At 55.2% G+C, this 16,396-nt stretch overlaps 5 protein-coding genes across 5 annotated transcripts; 1 reads left to right on the top strand and 4 right to left on the bottom strand.

Moving 5' to 3' along the window:
• Positions 1 to 531: 531 nt before the first annotated feature.
• SPBR_00349 (MFS multidrug transporter) lies at positions 532 to 2,535 on the bottom strand (the record flags this gene model as incomplete). Its single annotated transcript, XM_040758668.1, has 1 exon — positions 532 to 2,535. One exon carries the CDS (start codon positions 2,533 to 2,535, stop codon positions 532 to 534), a length of 2,004 nt encoding a protein of 667 aa, XP_040618327.1.
• A 3,053-nt stretch (positions 2,536 to 5,588) lies between these two features.
• On the bottom strand, positions 5,589 to 6,573 carry SPBR_00856 (NADP(+)-dependent dehydrogenase; the record flags this gene model as incomplete). Its single annotated transcript, XM_040759175.1, has 2 exons — positions 5,589 to 6,451; positions 6,516 to 6,573. 2 exons carry the CDS (start codon positions 6,571 to 6,573, stop codon positions 5,589 to 5,591), a joined length of 921 nt encoding a protein of 306 aa, XP_040618326.1.
• A 930-nt stretch (positions 6,574 to 7,503) lies between these two features.
• On the bottom strand, positions 7,504 to 8,846 carry SPBR_00645 (lupus La protein; the record flags this gene model as incomplete). The annotated part of the gene is made up of 2 exons (XM_040758964.1): positions 7,504 to 8,484; positions 8,574 to 8,846. 2 exons carry the CDS (start codon positions 8,844 to 8,846, stop codon positions 7,504 to 7,506), a joined length of 1,254 nt encoding a protein of 417 aa, XP_040618325.1.
• A 965-nt stretch (positions 8,847 to 9,811) lies between these two features.
• SPBR_00570 (30S ribosomal subunit) lies at positions 9,812 to 11,283 on the top strand (the record flags this gene model as incomplete). Its single annotated transcript, XM_040758889.1, has 3 exons — positions 9,812 to 9,856; positions 9,958 to 10,428; positions 10,540 to 11,283. 3 exons carry the CDS (start codon positions 9,812 to 9,814, stop codon positions 11,281 to 11,283), a joined length of 1,260 nt encoding a protein of 419 aa, XP_040618324.1.
• Positions 11,284 to 12,566: 1,283 nt separating this feature from the next.
• On the bottom strand, positions 12,567 to 14,688 carry SPBR_00317 (cell division control protein 3; the record flags this gene model as incomplete). Its single annotated transcript, XM_040758636.1, has 5 exons — positions 12,567 to 13,202; positions 13,273 to 13,739; positions 13,819 to 13,944; positions 14,023 to 14,082; positions 14,271 to 14,688. 5 exons carry the CDS (start codon positions 14,686 to 14,688, stop codon positions 12,567 to 12,569), a joined length of 1,707 nt encoding a protein of 568 aa, XP_040618323.1.
• Between the last annotated feature and the right edge of the window lie 1,708 nt (positions 14,689 to 16,396).

Raw genomic sequence — 16,396 nt, 5'->3', positions numbered from 1 at the left:
ATGACAGCAGCAACGACCGCACTGCTCGGATATCGTGCTCAACTCGACAGCCTTGTTATAACATCGACTTTCGGGATATTGCCCTTCAGCCCGCCCCGACGCTCTCGGCTGTGGGTGCACAGGGCGAGTGCAAGTACGTATCGCCTGGAGCTATCCATGGGATGATTGGTAAGGGATGTTGACGTTGGCGATGACCTGAACGCCTTTTGTGGCTGTTTACTGTCGGCCGCTGGATTTACTGTTCCTCAACGACCTGGCCTACCTGTTTTGATTTTCTCGTCTCGAACATTCGTTCTATTTCGTGCAGGTGCTTCTTATTCTATTAACATTAAAATGGTATTATTCTGCATTATCATTTTACACACGGTTTGTTTCCCGCCGTCTAACAAATTTTAACCAACCACGCCTCATATTGCAAGTGACTTTCGAAAACGAAACCAATATGTGACAAAGGTTCATCAGCTCGCTTGTTGTTATTCTTTCTTTCACACACCCTTCAGCTTTTAATATTAGGGAATTTTGAAAGTCAATTTAACCCTGGAAGCTGGACTTCTTTGCCCGCAGATATGGCCCATATTTCCAAAGCAGAAACGGTGCCGGCCATCCGACGGCAATGCCAATGGCCGCCAGAACGGTGTTGCCCTTGCCGTAGCCGAGGCTGGAGTATAGGTTCGGGGCAAAGAGGGGAAAGCCAAAACCGGCAATCGAGCGCAGAACAGTCGTAGCGCCCACAGCGCTGGCCGCATACCGCGTGTACGTGTCGACAAGGTAGCCCTGGATGCACTGGAAGCCGATGATGACGCCGCTGGCCAACAAGGCGGCGCCAATGTTGGGTCCGATCCAGTGGGTTTTGTACTCGGCCGTCCAGCCAAAAATCAGGAGGCCCGCGGGGACGAGGATCGAGCCGGGGACCATGATGGGCACACGGAATTCGGGGCGGCCGACAGACACATTATACCGCCGCTTGAGGTATGCATAGACGCGGTCTTGCAACGGAGCCATGACCTGGGCGCCCGCGGACAAGCCCACGCCCAGCGCGATGTAGTTGAGACCCGCGATACCCTGGCGTTCGTGGTAGACCTCTGTCCACAGGGACGGGAAGGTCGCCAGGACCAGGTACATGATGCCGTAAAGGTACATCATATACAAGGCAAGGACTTGGATGATAAGCTGGGAGCTCACCATGACGAAGGGGCGGCTGAGTGCGATGCGCAGGGTGTACCAGACGCCGCCCGCACGCGCCTCGTCAAACGCCGTATAGAGCGCGTCGTTGCCCGTCTCCTTGCGAAGGCGGTTGCGCTTCCACGTCAGCAAAACCGGCGCAAACGTCTCGCGCAAGAAGAACAGACCGGCAAACTGAATGATGCCGTCCGCAATGGTGGTGGAGTAAAAGACCCAGCGCCAGCTGGTGTTCTGGGCAATAAAGGCACCGGCGATAGGTCCCACGGCCGGGCCCAAGAGTGGTGCCAGCGAGTACATGGATAGAGCGCGGCCACGCTGCTCCGCGGTGAAGAGATCGGCAAGAACGCCACCACCGATGGCGAGCGGAGCTGAGCCGCCAAAGCCCGACAGGAAGCGGAAGGCAATCATCTGTCCGCGGGTCTTGGCCAGGCCGCAGCCGAGGTTGAAGAAGAGGTACAGCAGGTTGCTGAGCTGCAGGACAATGACGCGGCCGTACAGCTCACTCAGGGGGCCGAGGAACAACGGACCGACGGCATACGCTAGAATAAAGATGGACAGCGTCAACAGCTGCTCGACGGAGCTGGTGATGTCGAGCTCGCGGCCAATATCCGGCAGGGCAGGTGCGACCATGCTGGACGACACGGGCGAGATGAAGGTGAAGAGGCTGACGACAAAGACGGCCGCCCATTTTCTGCTAATGGTCCAGTTCTTGGGGTTTTCCGGGTCATCGGGTCCCTCCCACTTGACCAAGTTGGGATCTGCATCATCACCAGCACCACCGCCCGCACCCGCGCCGCTCTTTTCTGCACCGCCGCCGCCGCCCGGGCTGAGGTTGCTGCCGTCGTTACCGACACCCTTTTCGAGGTCAATATTGCCTCCAGCATTCGAATGCGACAGGCCGGCACGCTCGCCCTTTTCCTCCCGCTCGATTCCGTCAATCTCAACGTCGCGAGTGAAATAGACGCCGCCGCGGACTTCAGAAACTGTCCGTGTGACGGGTGCTGTGCCGTCGGCTATGGAGTGCGTCCGTGACCGGGTTCGAGACCGGGTTCGAGATAATGAGCGCGAGATAATGGAACGGGACCGGGACTTTTTGTTACTGGCCTGGGTTTCTTTGGCACGGTAGCGGCTGCCGTTGCTGCTGCTGCTACTGTCATCGTCGCTGCTGTCGTCGGACTCGTGGAGAGAGGCTGCGTCGCCGGTTTCTAGAAACTTTTCCTTTTTCTCATTGGCGCCACCGTCGACGTTTTCTAATGAAGAAACTGCGGGTACTGATGATGACGCCAAGTCTGTCTTGTGGGATGGGTCGCTTGACAAAGCTGAGGCGCCCGACGCCTCTGGTGGTGAGGCCATGGAAGGTGTGAGATTCTAAAGTTGATGTTCTAAACGAGACGATCCTAGAAACGTTCTGGAAACAATCGTGGCTCGTCAACAGATCGCTGGGTAGATTTTTGATTTAAATAAGCAACGCCGATCTTACGTCGGTGTTTCTGATTGTGTTGCTGTTGCTTTTTGAAGGCAGATTAGAGGCGAGGATTCGATGCAGGAGGAAACTCGCTGTATTTTGGTTTGAAAAAAAGAAAAGATGTCAAAAGATGTCCAGCGTAACAAAGGGATAGGATAAGATGCAAAGAAAGAGAGCGTGTGAAGCGCAAGATATCTATGATGAATTGATTTCAAGGTATAATAGAAATGGTGTGGAGGCGTAACGGTGACGGAGGCTGAGACTGGAGGAGAGGCGAACGGCAAAGTCAAATACGACGTTGAAAGCGTCACGGAGCCGACGAACGAGGTAGGAGAGCTACTGGATAATCAAGGAAAATAGAAAAAGAAAGAGGCCTGGAGATACTGCGAAAGTCGGCCAAACGTCTGCCGATATGGACGGGCTGACTGTTGCAAGGCGAAGAGCGAAGAAACTTCAAAATGCTCTCCAGAGAACCAGAAAAGGGGAAAGCAAAATTATGGATGCTGTGGGTGGGATATTTGCAAGGAAAGCAGTCATCCGCAATCGTTACTTCCTTTTCTTTCGTTGCGCTCCTTCCTTTCCTGTTTTCCTTGTTCGTTCCTTCCCAGCGACCTACATTGTGGAAACGGCCGAACTCCAAACCAGGAAGCTGCTGGTGTGCTAGGAACCGGCAAAAGCATGCCGATTCGGCAGGCCCCACACCGCGGAGAACTACCTAAAAAATGGATAAAAAAACACAAAACGTCAGAACCTGAGTGGACAATGGCCGAGCAGTGAGAAAACTCAAATTTACTAAAAGAGGAGAACGAGGAGGCACTGACTCGAGCCTGCACTCCTGGCTCCACGAGGACGGTTGCCGAACTGAAGTGGCAAAGCGTGAAAGACGTCCGCCCAGGGAGGAGACGTCACAGGACGCGCTTTCCCTTTCTACTGTTGGCTGATGGTTTGTTCTTGCCGCGTCTGTCAAGTGCCTAGCGAATGTCGGGTTTGAAAAACGGCTGCGTAGGGAAAGTATCTAGTGGTATCATCCCTCCCAAGGTCCTTTTATCGGACGCGCCTTCTCCAGGATCATGAGCATGCGCCTCTTTCTAGGAGCACTCCTTCCCTTTTTGTACTTTGACGCTCCGCAACAGGACGAATGGCAAAGCATCACTCGCATGGGAAGGAGCAAGTAGTGGGTGGGCCAGCGATCATCGCAAAGAGGATCATGGCCTTGATGTCGTTTGCTTGCACGACTCTCCAGCCGGATTTACGGAGTGTATTTACGGAGTATATTTGCGGAGCCTGAGCGTTGTTAGAAGCGGGTGTCTGACCCGCTAGCTCCTTTCCCCTAATTACCAAACGCTTTTATTTTCCTAAACTCTTTCGTCCCATCGGTGCAATACGTTGCTCCCCCGGATTCGCATACGGTATCCGATAAGGTAGGAGAAGTCTTGTGCAAAAAGAAATGGGACTGGAAGAGGCAAGGAAGAATGGACGAGGAAAGGAGCCGGAAGTTGAACAAGCAGCTATTCAAAAAGAACAGGACCCAGTGGTCTTTTAGAGTTGTGTTTTCAGTGGAGATCGGAGCTTTGAGCTGCCGACTGTCTCCATACGACATGACCAGTGATGCTTGTGTTGTGGGCCGTATTAGTCGGTCCTACAGAAAGAAGAAAAGGAATGAAAAAGTAGCCAGAGATTAGCAGACAGGCGAAAACACCTCGAGATAACAAGACGTTGCAGACTGCCTACGCAGTGAGTACGTCATACTCCCACAGTCCCATGAAGGCGACACGGTCCCGAAGACGGCCTTGGCGGCCGGCTATCGGCTGTACCACCGATTGGTGACCGCAGTAACTTGCCATAAGAAGAATGATAAACTCCGCCCCCCGTTCCCATGTGGCTTTCGGTGTGGTAAGAACCATGCAAAGTCAACAGGACAGACGGCCTTCTACAGGTACTTTAAAATGCAACGTACGAAACTAAAAGTGAGATACCAACCCTGATAATCCGACGACGGGGCTTCGCGCACAAAAAACACAGCGATAACGCAATGGATTACGGACGAGGCGCATACAAGAACCAGCCGGTTTTAGTATGTTTACATTGCCTTGCGAGGCGATGCTTTGGTATGAAGCAAGCACTCGATGTCTGACTGTTCGAATAAAGCATTGTCTGGACCCGGAAAACCAAAAAGACCGACTGAGAATCGAAATTCGAAAACAATTACATTTTGGACGCCGCCAAGCCCACATTTAGTCGTCTTTGTCTATAGCTTAGCCGTCGGGGTCGAATCGTAGTCGCCCGACGACCGGTTCCCTCGCGCGGCCTCGACCGCGACCGGTTGTACCTTGCTCCTTCTCGGAATGCATATAAGCGAGCGCGTACATCAGGGTGAATGCCACTGTACGACATTTTGGGCAATGTTAAATACACAACGTCTTGCTCCTCTTACACCAGACTTTGTAACTCGGACAAAGTAAACAAATAAATAAGAAAAGAATGGAAAAAAATGAGAGAGAACCTCTTAAGTTTTTCGAGATGCTGTTTTAGCATTTCGTTCACTTTAATGGCCTTTGTGTCTTGTTGTGTCTTGCTATCAAGCTCGCTCTCTGTTATCTGTTCCTGCCCTTCGGATGTGACTCCGAAATAGTGAGCACTTGACAACCGGTTGCGCCTTCCTTTCCCGCCTGTCCACGTAGCGGTTAGCGGCCACTCTCTCCCTGCCGGGGTCCAGGCCCGCTTTTGACGGTTTTAAAAGTTTCCTATACCAGTCCAACTGCTATCCTTGGCTCCTTCCCGATGCATCGCAAAGAATCCGACGATGGGTCCGGTTTCCAGCGGCTTCCCCTAGTCTACGTATCTGACCCTGTGCTCTGACCGCGGTCAGCCGTGTTTGTATCGGCCTCACGGTCAAGCGTAGTCTCAGGTCTGTATCCGGACATGACGCTCGCTCTTACATCTACACTGCCAGCTTGTTCTTCAACAGATCCTTCTGCACAATTTCATCCTTTTGGGCCTCCAGCTCCGTGAGGTCCCATTGCACGCTGACATACCGCCCGGCCAGCCACAGCTGTGGGCTGCGCGTCAGGTACACAATCGAGTCGCTGACAAGCGCGGGCGTCTCGGTGATGTTGGCGTGGTACACCTTGGGCAGGCTCAGGCTCATGTCGGAGGCGACGCCGCCAGGGTGCACGGCCATGGCGACGAGCTGCTTGTCGGCGTACTCGGCGGCCAGGTACTCGGTGAGGCGGCAGACGGCGAGCTTGGACGTGTTGTAGCCGCTCATGGTGGGCATGACCAGAAGGCCGCCGATGCTGGTCAGGTTGACAATGGTGCGGCCGCCGTTGGGCGACGAAAACAACAGGGGCAGCACGGCGCGGCTGACCAGGTACACGCCCTTGATGTTGACCTCAAAGGTGCGCCACCAGGCGAGTGGGTCGCTGTCGCCGAGCAGGTTGACGGGCTCGAGGACGCCGGCGTTGTTGACGAGGATGTCGAGACGGCCAAAGGCTTTGGTGAGTGTGGCGACGGCGGCGTCGACCGAGGCTGCGTCGGTGGTGTCGAGGGAGATGGCCAGGAGCGTAGGGGCTGGTCTGCCGGCGGCCGCGGCCGCAGCGAGGACAGCCGCCTCCGTCTCCTTCGTATCGCCGCGGGCGGCAATGGCAATCTGCGAGGCGCCGGCCTGTGCGTAAGAAATGGCAATGTGACGGCCAATGCCGCGCGAGGCGCCCGTGATCAGCACAGCCTTACCGGCGAGGTCGATGTTCTTGGGGCTGATGGCGTCATAGGTGTCGTGGTGGACGTGGGGTGTCACCAGCAGGCCTGAATGTGTTAGCAGTGATCCATTTGATTATTGGGAGAAAACGCCAGCTCTACGAGAACGGACCCGAGTGTGGCATCGCCTTGAGGACTTCGGGGAGGCTCTTGTCGTCAACGGCCAGCATTTTGAGGAAGTTTCGGTGAGCATTCAGGAGATGAGTATGGAGAGGAACGTGGGCAAATAGGTCAATCAAACATGCCGGCCATTGGGCAGCAGAGAGCTTTATAGTTTGCCATGCTTATTGATCTCGACGCGAAGCCGGATGTGCTGCAGCACTGACGCCAGTCTATCCTCGTAAAGCGCTGGGAACGGCGCAAAAGGGCGCCGGAAAAGTACGCCCGCCTGCATGAAGCGCTCGATCTGGTTGATGGGGCCAGAGCCACCACAATTCGAACTGCACAATGCGTTCGTCGTAAATTAGTCTGCATCTTGTGTCTGCGCAAAAGGTCAAATGATGAGGCTTGTATTCAGTGGATTTTTCAGCATCGCGGGATTTGCTTTGAAAACATCAGAGCGGTCGATCCCGTTAACAGATGCCGGCGCATGTGAATGGCGTCAGCAGGCGTTGGACTCGGACTGCGGACCGACTACATCCACCGGAATGGGCCGACGGAGCGGCGCACGGCACGAATACAAGTGCGCATCGAGCCGGCTTTGAATCGTGACCTTTGTTCGGCAACTGGTATCTTGTTTGTCTGTTTAATTGTTTGTCGCGCCCGATATTATGTCGTATCGGGGGCATGTGATGCTATCTCTTTTGCTTTTTTTCACTTTGATTCTTTCCCTGTCTCGTTTTAAAAGGTTCCTAAACGCCGAATGATCCGAACACAAACACAGCAAGAATATGCCAAAAAACAAACAAAAGAAAGTCAAAAGAACGAAAAACAAAACAGGATGTGGTACCAAAATTCATGGCGGCAGGTGCAATACAAAATGGAAAAAGAAGATTACAGCACAGCCGGTCTAGCACACAACTGACGAGTACACAAATACAGAAAAAATAGGGGAAAAATCAGCCAAGAAGGAACAGCGCACTGCAGGCACCAGGTCGTGCTCATGCCTCCTTGGCATCGACCTTCTTGGCGGGCGGCGCCGCGCCGTCGTCCTCGCGGGCGCGCTTGTTGCCGTTGGCGGCGTCGACGACCTCGCCCTTCTCGTTGGTCGCGTGGATCACCGGCTTGCCGCCGTTTGTGGTGTTGGCGGCAGCGGCAGGCGTAGCAGCAGCGGCACGCTCGTCGTTGCGCTCGTTGCTGCGCTCGTTGCTGTTGTTCCAGTTGTTGCCACCGCGGCCACCGCGGCCACCGCGACCGCCACGGCCGCCGCGGCCGCCGCGGAAACCGTTCTTGCGGTCGTCGTCGCGGCGCTTCTTCCAGTCGTTCTTGTCGCCACCGTGGTGGTGGCCGTTACCGCGGCCGCGGAAGCCACCGCCGCCACCACGCTTGCCGCCCAGGACACGGCCCTCAAAGAAGCGCGGCGCGCTGTTGGTGTTGGGCTCGATCTTGCCCTCGCGGATCAGCTGGGACTTTTCGGCGACGTAGGCGGGCTTGGACATGATCTTGAGCTCCTGGTCGCGCCACCGCGGCTTGGGCTCGAGCTTGAGAAAGGCCTCGGCCTGCTCGGGGTCCTGGAACTCGACAAAGACGGAGCCCTTGAACAGGTTGTCGGCAGTGCGGCGCAGGCGCACGGCGTTGACGGTGCCGTACTTTGTGAAGAAGGCCTCGAGGTCGAACTGCGTCGAAGGCTCCTCGTCGCCAAAGCCCTTGACGTAGACGGTAGCGGCGTCGATCTTGCTGCGGGGACGGTCTGGGTTGTAGGCGTGCTTGCGCACGACGACCTCGGCGCCGGCAGGGCCGCTGACGGTCAGGAACTTGCTGTCGCGCAGAGCAGCGACCACGGTCTCGTACGACTTGAAGCGACGCATGCGGCCAAACTGGCAGATCTTCTTAAGCTCCACCGGCTTGTTCTCGGCGCCGCCTGTCAGTTCCCACAGGAACTTGTCCGTCGGCAGGTTGCTATCGCTGAAGTAGAAGTGGACCTGGAGAAGGATGGGTTAGCGGATGGAGGCGGGTCGAGGGGGCGAAAGGGCGAGTGGGTGATGCCGGGGATCGATTGCTGTTGACTCACCTGGGTCTGGATGGCCGAGTGATCTTCGGACTCGGGCAGCACGCTGGGGTCGAACTTGCTGCTGTTCTTGGTGCTCTTGCCGTCGGCAGCCTTTGCGCCAGTCTCGGCAGGAGCGTCTGTGGTGGTTTCGGCAGGAGCGTCCGTAGCAGTCTCTGCGGGCGTCTCCTCGGCGGCAGTGGGAGCCGCAGTCTCCTCAGCCGACACCTCGACGGCCGGAGCCTCGACGGCCGGGACCTCGACAGCCTCGACGGGCGCTGCTGGTGCGTCGCTCATTGTTGATTGTGTGTGTGTGCTTGTGGCGGTGGTTGGAGCAGAAGAAGTGGTTGCAGATGCTGAGAATTATGCGCGGAGCGATGCTCGTGCGAGAATTGGGACGAACAGCGGACGGTAGACAGAGACTTCTTTTGTTACAAACGAAGAGACGAAGACAGAGGCAAGACGAGAGCGCGGAAAGGAAAAGTTAAAAGCAAGGTGAAGAAACGCGACGCAGACAAAGCGGACGAGTAGCTGCGAAAGTAAAAAAAAGTAAAATAAAAAAAACTTAGCGGCTGGTTTTTAAATGCGGGACCGTTTCTCTGCATGCGTTGATGCTGCAAAGTGCAGGAGCGAAGGTGCATTGAGCGACTCAAGTGCATGGCTTAGTGGGGCATAGTCCAATTGCACGGCTGACAGGCCATGGCAGGCACGACGTACCAGTGGAGATGACCCATCCGGCGAGAGCAACCGCGCCTTGTATATTTCTGTCAGAGAGTCACGTGCGAGTCATTCAATGGGTGGCCACCTCCTGCGACGACAGTGACGCCCGTCAACGGCTACGGCCGCATTGTTTGCACACCGACGCAACATGTAAACAGAGCTATGCATGTGTCAAAGACGTGGTGCGTCGATTGATCGCATATTCAGACGGGAGATTGGGGGAATGGTGACTTGTTGGTCGTACGCGGTCACGTGCACTCCCGAAGTCAAGCCGCGCTCCACGCTAGCGTTGTGATTCGCGGAATGCACATTTTTCTTCTAGCATCCAGGAGGCGTGAGCTTTTGTGAGTGTCGTCCGACCAGCGAGGACTAAGAACTGCACACGACAAAATAGGAGTGACGTTCGCACCAGCGCCACCACGACCACTTGCCGACAGACCGATTGACGATCTCCCTTAAACGAAGACGAGCACGGTGGCGGTGCTATTGGGGACTGACCGACTCGAGGCAACGGCCAATTGATCCCCAAAACCGCTGTCACCATGAAGAATAGACGATCCTTCCGGTACCACAGCCTGCGGCGCGTGGTAAGTTGCAATGGGAGCGGGAGACGGGCGATGGGAGACGGGAGAGACGTCCGGTAGCCGACGTCAACGAGACAAATCAGACCTCGCTAACAACAGCACAGCGCCTACGGCAAAACTGGAACAAGTACAACCTCTTCAACATGCAAGCCAACTACCCGCAGCTGCCGTCCCTCGGGCGCACCTTTTTCCAGCAAAAATGGGCGGCCAAGGCCCTGACCCGCGGCTACCACGGCGAGCACATCAAGGAGGGCAAGTGGGAGCGCATGTTCAGCCGCCGCCTGCAGTCCGTCACCAACTTCGACCCGCGCTACATGGCCCGCTTTGACGGTTCCGAGCAGGCCGCCGGTCGCGGTCGAGGCCTCGCGACGGACCCGGCCCTCGGGAAACCACAACTCGACCCGGAGGCCGGCACGAACCAGGTCACCCAGCGGACGACGCCGTACATGCAGATGGCATTTGCGCCCATGGAGCGCCGTCTGGACATTGCCATTTTCCGCGCCATGTTTGCCAGCAGTGCCCGCCAGGCGCGCCAGTTTGTCGTGCACGGTGCCGTCACGGTGAACGGCAAGAAGGTATGTGAGGAAGCTGGTGGGAAGGTGCTTAGGGGTTGTGTCACTGTTGTGCCACTGTTGTGTCACTGTTGTGTAATGTCTGGTGGTTGTCCCCGCTAACTCTGTCCGTAGATGATCTACCCTGGTTATCTGCTGAACCCCGGCGACATGTTCCAGGTCGATGTGGACCACGTGCTGTTCGGCACAGGTATGAAGAAGAGCTCACGGAAGGCGAGGCGGGCCAGAAATCTGGGTGTAGTTGGCGCGGCCAAGGAGGCAGAAACAGCTGCAGAAGCCACGGCAGAAGCTGAGACAGCCCCGGCCGAGGTGGCGGCCGCAGAGGGCGACAAAGACTCCGACTGGATCACCGAGGACCGCTCTGGCCACTTGATATTAAAAGTCCAGGAAGCGCTCGAACAGACAAAGACGGCCAAGAAAACGTGGCCGGTCCTCGCAAGGCTCTTGAAAGAGGCTTACCGTACGCCCAACGACCGGTCCAGAAGGCCCCCGCCCAACGCGCCCCTGGCCGACAGCCTGGCAAACATGCTGAACAAGCTGGAAATCACAAACAGCCACAACGAGGACCTGAACGCGCCGCAGCTGACGGACAACGAGCGCAAGCGTTTCAAGAGGCTCCTGGCTGAGGAGGCCGAAAACCCCGTCGATCTCTCCAAACCGTATGCCACGCCCTGGCGCCCGCGGCCTTTTATGCGGGCCTTTGCTTTCATCCCGCGCTACCTCGAAGTCAACCAGAACATCTGCGCCGCCGTCTACCTGCGCCACCCGGTCTGCCGTCCCGGTTACTCCGAGGTGCCGACCCCCTTCCCTCCGGAGGTCTCCCAGCTGGCCTTCAACTGGTACCTGCGGCGAGGCTAGAGGGGCTACAACACAGTCAGCTTCGTCGAATACGGAGTCCTTCTTTTTCTGTTGTCGTTCTCTTCCGCTTTCTACAGCTTGTGTGAATAGTATGTCCCGCAAAACAAAAAGTCTGTACGCATATATGCATGCCACTGTAACATAGAATACACTCTCTGATTCACATTGTTCGTCATTCGATAAGCCATTAACGGTGGAGCGCCCGGATGGCATATGTCGATGCAAGTAGTTTTGTAAGATTATGCTACGGATAAGGAGGCAAACTGAGGAAATAAGACGACAAACAAAAAGCAATGAGGAGATACACGGTAGAGCAAAGCACGAAAGACAAAAACTAAAAAAGAAATAAAAATAAAAAAAAATGCAGGCAATACGACGTACATACATACAGTGCCTTGATGACAAGACCACAACCTCCTTCAAGAATTGCATGGGATATACGGAGAAAATAAAGGTGATATTGTGGTCTGTCCTCTCTACGGTCCAACTCAAAAGACACAAACACAATCCGACGAAGCCTAGCCTAAGCATCCCTCGTACGAGCACGGTATATCTTTTGGTGACAGCCACAGAACTCCAGAACAACAATAAAGACAATCAAAAGACAGTCGACAAACGCATGGTACGTCCCGTCCAGACAGCTGTTTTATGCCCTGCCCGCTGAAAGCAGTCCCGATCCCGACATTATTACAAAAGTTGGGAAACTAGGAGAGCATCAGCAGAGGCAGTCATCAACCGCTCTTCGGGTCAGTCGAGGCACACAGATGACATCCCAGTCCACAGGGCGCGTTTGAACAGAAAAACGACGAGATAACAAAAAGTGTTGCTAATTCCTTTTCTTTCCATTGCCCATCCTCTCCATAACCGTTACTCTGTGAAAACAATTTTGCTGCACACCGCCAATAAAACACAGGGAAAAGGTGGGTTTTTGTTCTCGTGAATTAGAAATGTGATTAAGAAGAACACAAAAGAACAAAAGAACAAAAAGACACAAAAGAAATAACAAGGAGGCTTGGAAATAAAAGGGAATCTGATGACATAATATAAAGACAAAAGAATAGCGGCGGGATGGTACCGTATCGCGACGGCGGTGAGCGTCGCGTATACCGAGACATAGGATCGTAGAGGAGATAAAAGGAGCGCAAGAAATAAGAAAAGAGACAAGAATAGTGACAAGTGCGCATGCGCCGTGCCGCTGTCGCGCCGGGTAGACCAGAGCGGTGGGCCGTGTGGTATCGCAGAGTTGCAAAGGCACCGTCGAAAGAAACGTGGTCGCTGCCGGTTTAACGCAGGGAGAAGCCCTTTCTCTTGCCCTCCTTCTCCAGGGGACGGCCACTCTCGAGGCGCGACTTCTTCTCTTCCAACTCCTGGCGTTGGCGCTCGAGCTGGTCCTTCATCTCGCGATGACGAGCATACAGCTCCTCCTCGCTCTGCTTGAGCTTGGACTCCTTCTCGGAGACCTTCTGCTGGAAGACAAGCTTCATCTCGGCCTCCATCTTGGCCAGCTTCTGGTCGTGCAGGGCACGCTCCTCCTCCTGCTTCACAGCAGGGTTGACCTCCTTGAACACGCTCGGGTCCTGCGAGACGCCCATCTGAATGAGCTTGTCGGTGCGGTAGTTCTCGTAGAGGATGTTGTTGGTGTTCTCCTTGAGCTCCTCCATGTGCGTGCGGATGAGCATCTGGCGCAGCTTGACAAAGTCACAGTGCTCTTCGTTGTCGACCTCAATGACACCCCATGGGTAGCGACGACCACGGACCTTGCGGCCATCGGCGTTGGTGATCTCGTTAGTCGCACCAACAACGGCGAAGGGAACCTTGGACAGAATCTCGTTGTTCTCCGCAATCGTCTCCTCGTCGTCAAGCTCGTAGCGGGGGCCCTCGAAGATCTGGACCTTGTGGTACTGAATGTCGGCGAGAATCTAGCGGACAGTTAGCGAAAGGCCTTTGCCATCAAGGCAAAACCATAAGCAAGAACACCAAGTCACTTACGCGGCGCTTGAAAGCAGTAATCTCCTCGTCGGTCAGAGTGTCCGACTTGGCAATGACCGGGATCAGGTTGACCTTGGTGTGCAGGCGCTTCATGACCTCGATGTCCAGGGGCTTCAGGGAGTGGCCGGTCGGCTGGATGAAGAAAACGCAAGCATGGATACGGTTGTCGACAATGTTCATCCGGTTGACCTTGTTCTCGGCATCGAGGTAGGCGTCAAATCGCTGCTCGATGTTGTCGACAATCGGGCGCCACGACTCGTCGTTGTTAACGAAGTCGCCGAAGCCCGGGGTGTCGACAACGGTCAGGCGAAGGCGAACACCGGCCTCCTCAATGTCGGCGCTGATGGACTGAATCGTCACGGTCTTGGGAATGATGTCCAGGCTGGGGCCCTTGCGCTCCTTGGGGGGGTACAGGGAGGTGTTGAACAGGGTGTTGACCAGAGTAGACTTGCCGAGGCCCGATTCACCTGAAACCAACGAGTCAGTGATGCCGCGAATGGAAGAATTTTTTTAAAAAAAATAACCTTTGAAGAGTGAGCAACCTACCAACGACCATAACATTGAAGTTGAAGCCCTTGCGGACACTCTTGCGGTGCCACTGGTTGGGCAGGTTCGCAAAGCCAACGTAGCCCGTGAGTTTCCGCCGAACAATGTTATGATGCTCGCTCAGCGCTGTGAGAATTTGTTAGTGAACACGTTTTGAAGTCACACAAGTTCCAAAAAAGGATAGAAAATCACAAAGTAGCTTACCATTCGGGGGAGCTTGGGGCGCAACGGCCTCGGGAGGGGAAGGGATAGAGCCGTTCGGATCTGAAAGGGAAAACACAATGTTAGCCACAATTCTTTCAATGTTTGTAAAGTGTAGTGTGTCACGAGAACGCCGTCTGTGCAGTGCTTCGATTATAGCGATGCTTCCAGGGTCCAGAAAATTCCAGGACCGACGAGGCAAGGATGAGCGCAGCCGAGGGGACGCAGAGGGGACAAGGACAGCATCTAACTAGTCAAATCCAGAGGTTCTGGCGTCTCGTCTTCGTTTTCGTTGGCGTTCTCCTTGTCGTCCTCGACGCCCTTCTGTTCGCCGTCGTTTTCGAGATGTTCATCCACCACCTTGGCGTCTTCAGGCTCATTCGCATTCTCGATCTCGGGAGCTTCAGCTTCGTCATCGACAGCGGATTCAGGGCCGGCATAGAGCTCATCGTAGGTCATCGGAATGGCGGGCAGTAGCTTGGGCGGCTCCTCGTCAAAGCGGACCATTTGCGCGGAAGTACGCTTGCCACGAGCGGTGCTCCGGAGGCTGCCCCCGGCATTGGCCATATTGTTGTTCTCCGAGAGAGGAGCGGCTGGCTGCGGGGCGACCAGCGGGGCGACCAGCGGAGCGCGTGAGCGTTTGCTGTCTGTGAGAGACATGGATCCCATGCTTGCGACGCTAGTAAGGGCCTTTTCCAGCTGTGCACTGCGAGAACGGGGTCTCATGTGGCTGCCGAGGTCGAAATGCATGATTTCGCGTCGTGGGACGAGCCGTGAGCAGAGGAGACTGGGTGTATCGCGTTTGATGGGTCGTCACGTCAAGATGAGACAAGCGTTCGACCGAGCAAGTGAGCTTGGAGCAGGCGAATTTGACTTGTTTGTTGGAGAGGAGTGGTTGGCCTGGAAGCTTCAATGGTCGACGAAAGCTCGCAAGGTGGCGATGTGTTGTTTACCGCTAAAAACAAGACGAAGCAACCGCGAGCGTCCGGGAAAGCGCTGCTCGTCACAGGCAGCCACCATCCAAGCACGAGGCAAGAGCATGAACGAGGAAAGCACGGCACATATCGGGCAATTCGACAGGTGGAAAGCAGTAGTTCTTACCCATTTTTGACAACCTCAGGGGCTAGACCAGGTCGGAATTTTGGAATATACGGAAGGCACAAGTGCACGAACGAGGAAAGAAGGATCCTAATGGGAGAGAAAAGACGGTGCCTTGGTTAGCACTTTCCACTTTTGGCGACAACGCGATGCGCTCGATGAATGAAAATCGACGTGTAGGTTGCTAAAATAGGGGATGGCAGAAAAGGCAGGCGCCCGTCACGTTGCCCAGGGAAAGACCGGAAGAGTTGTGAAACGGCAGGACCAAGGGGAGCGGCTCTGTCAAGATTGCGAGGACACCGCCAAAGAATGGCCAGCAAAGAAAAGAGAAGCTGCGAGTGGGCGTCCAGAGACACTGCACAGTGGAATTCCTCGAGGAAGGCGCAGAGTCGATGCACATCTTGTCATGTCTCTTTCACTGGCTCCTGCCGTTTCTTTGTCCACCGTCGTCTACCGCATAAAAAAGGGGGTGTCCTGGTGGCAAGGGCGAGGATCACTGGTCCAAACCTACCTAACAACGGACGAGATTAAAATAAAACTATCGGCAAATTGAGAAGAGAAGTTGAACGGTTCGAGGTTCCGGGGAGACGTCGCGCAGTTTGTGACGACGGTCGGTCGAAGCTCTCGAGGAAACGAGAGAACGGGAAGAAGGATCGTGAGATGTGGTGTGTTCCGAAGGGAAGTGGGAAAGAGCGAAGGAGGGAGAGGGATAGCAGCGAAAGTTCCAAAAAGAAATGGATTAGGGGAGAGAAACGAGGCCGATGCCTTCTAGAAAGGGAAATTGCGAGAAAGAAAAAAGGGGTTAGGTGGAAAGCAAATGGAAAGAAGGAGTAGGCCAGAGGGGACAAAAAGGCGGAAAAGGGGAGCGAAAAGACTGGGGGACCTTTTGGGGACAGTCGTGGCAGGGGACACACTCACGCAGTAGCACAAACGTTCCTTTTGGGGACGGAGTTGGCAGCCCTTGGATTGACTGACCGTTGGGCGGGATAGCCCCCCCCCCCCCCTGGCGATGCGAAAAAGGGGTTCGTGCTTTAGCACCAAAAAAAATAAAAGGAACCACGACTGAGCCGTGAGGCAGGTGCAGCCCAAGGAGAAAGGGGTGAGCGGCCAGCGTGTGGGGACGTGTTCTGCGTAGCTGCCATTCTGGCCTATGGCTGGTTGTGGTGGGCTGGGACTCGCCAGGGAAGCAAATAAGGAAAGGACGCTAAGAACGGGGGTAAGCCCCACTATACAGAGCTTGTCATTGGCTGGGCCAGGTTCCCGAAGCACAGATCTCACG

This window comes from Sporothrix brasiliensis (assembly GCF_000820605.1).
Source record: "Sporothrix brasiliensis 5110 chromosome Unknown Cont19, whole genome shotgun sequence".
Taxonomy (NCBI): Eukaryota; Fungi; Ascomycota; class Sordariomycetes; order Ophiostomatales; family Ophiostomataceae; genus Sporothrix; species Sporothrix brasiliensis.
The sequence above is the reverse complement of the archived record's forward strand: the minus strand, read 5'-3'. Positions and strand labels throughout refer to the sequence as shown.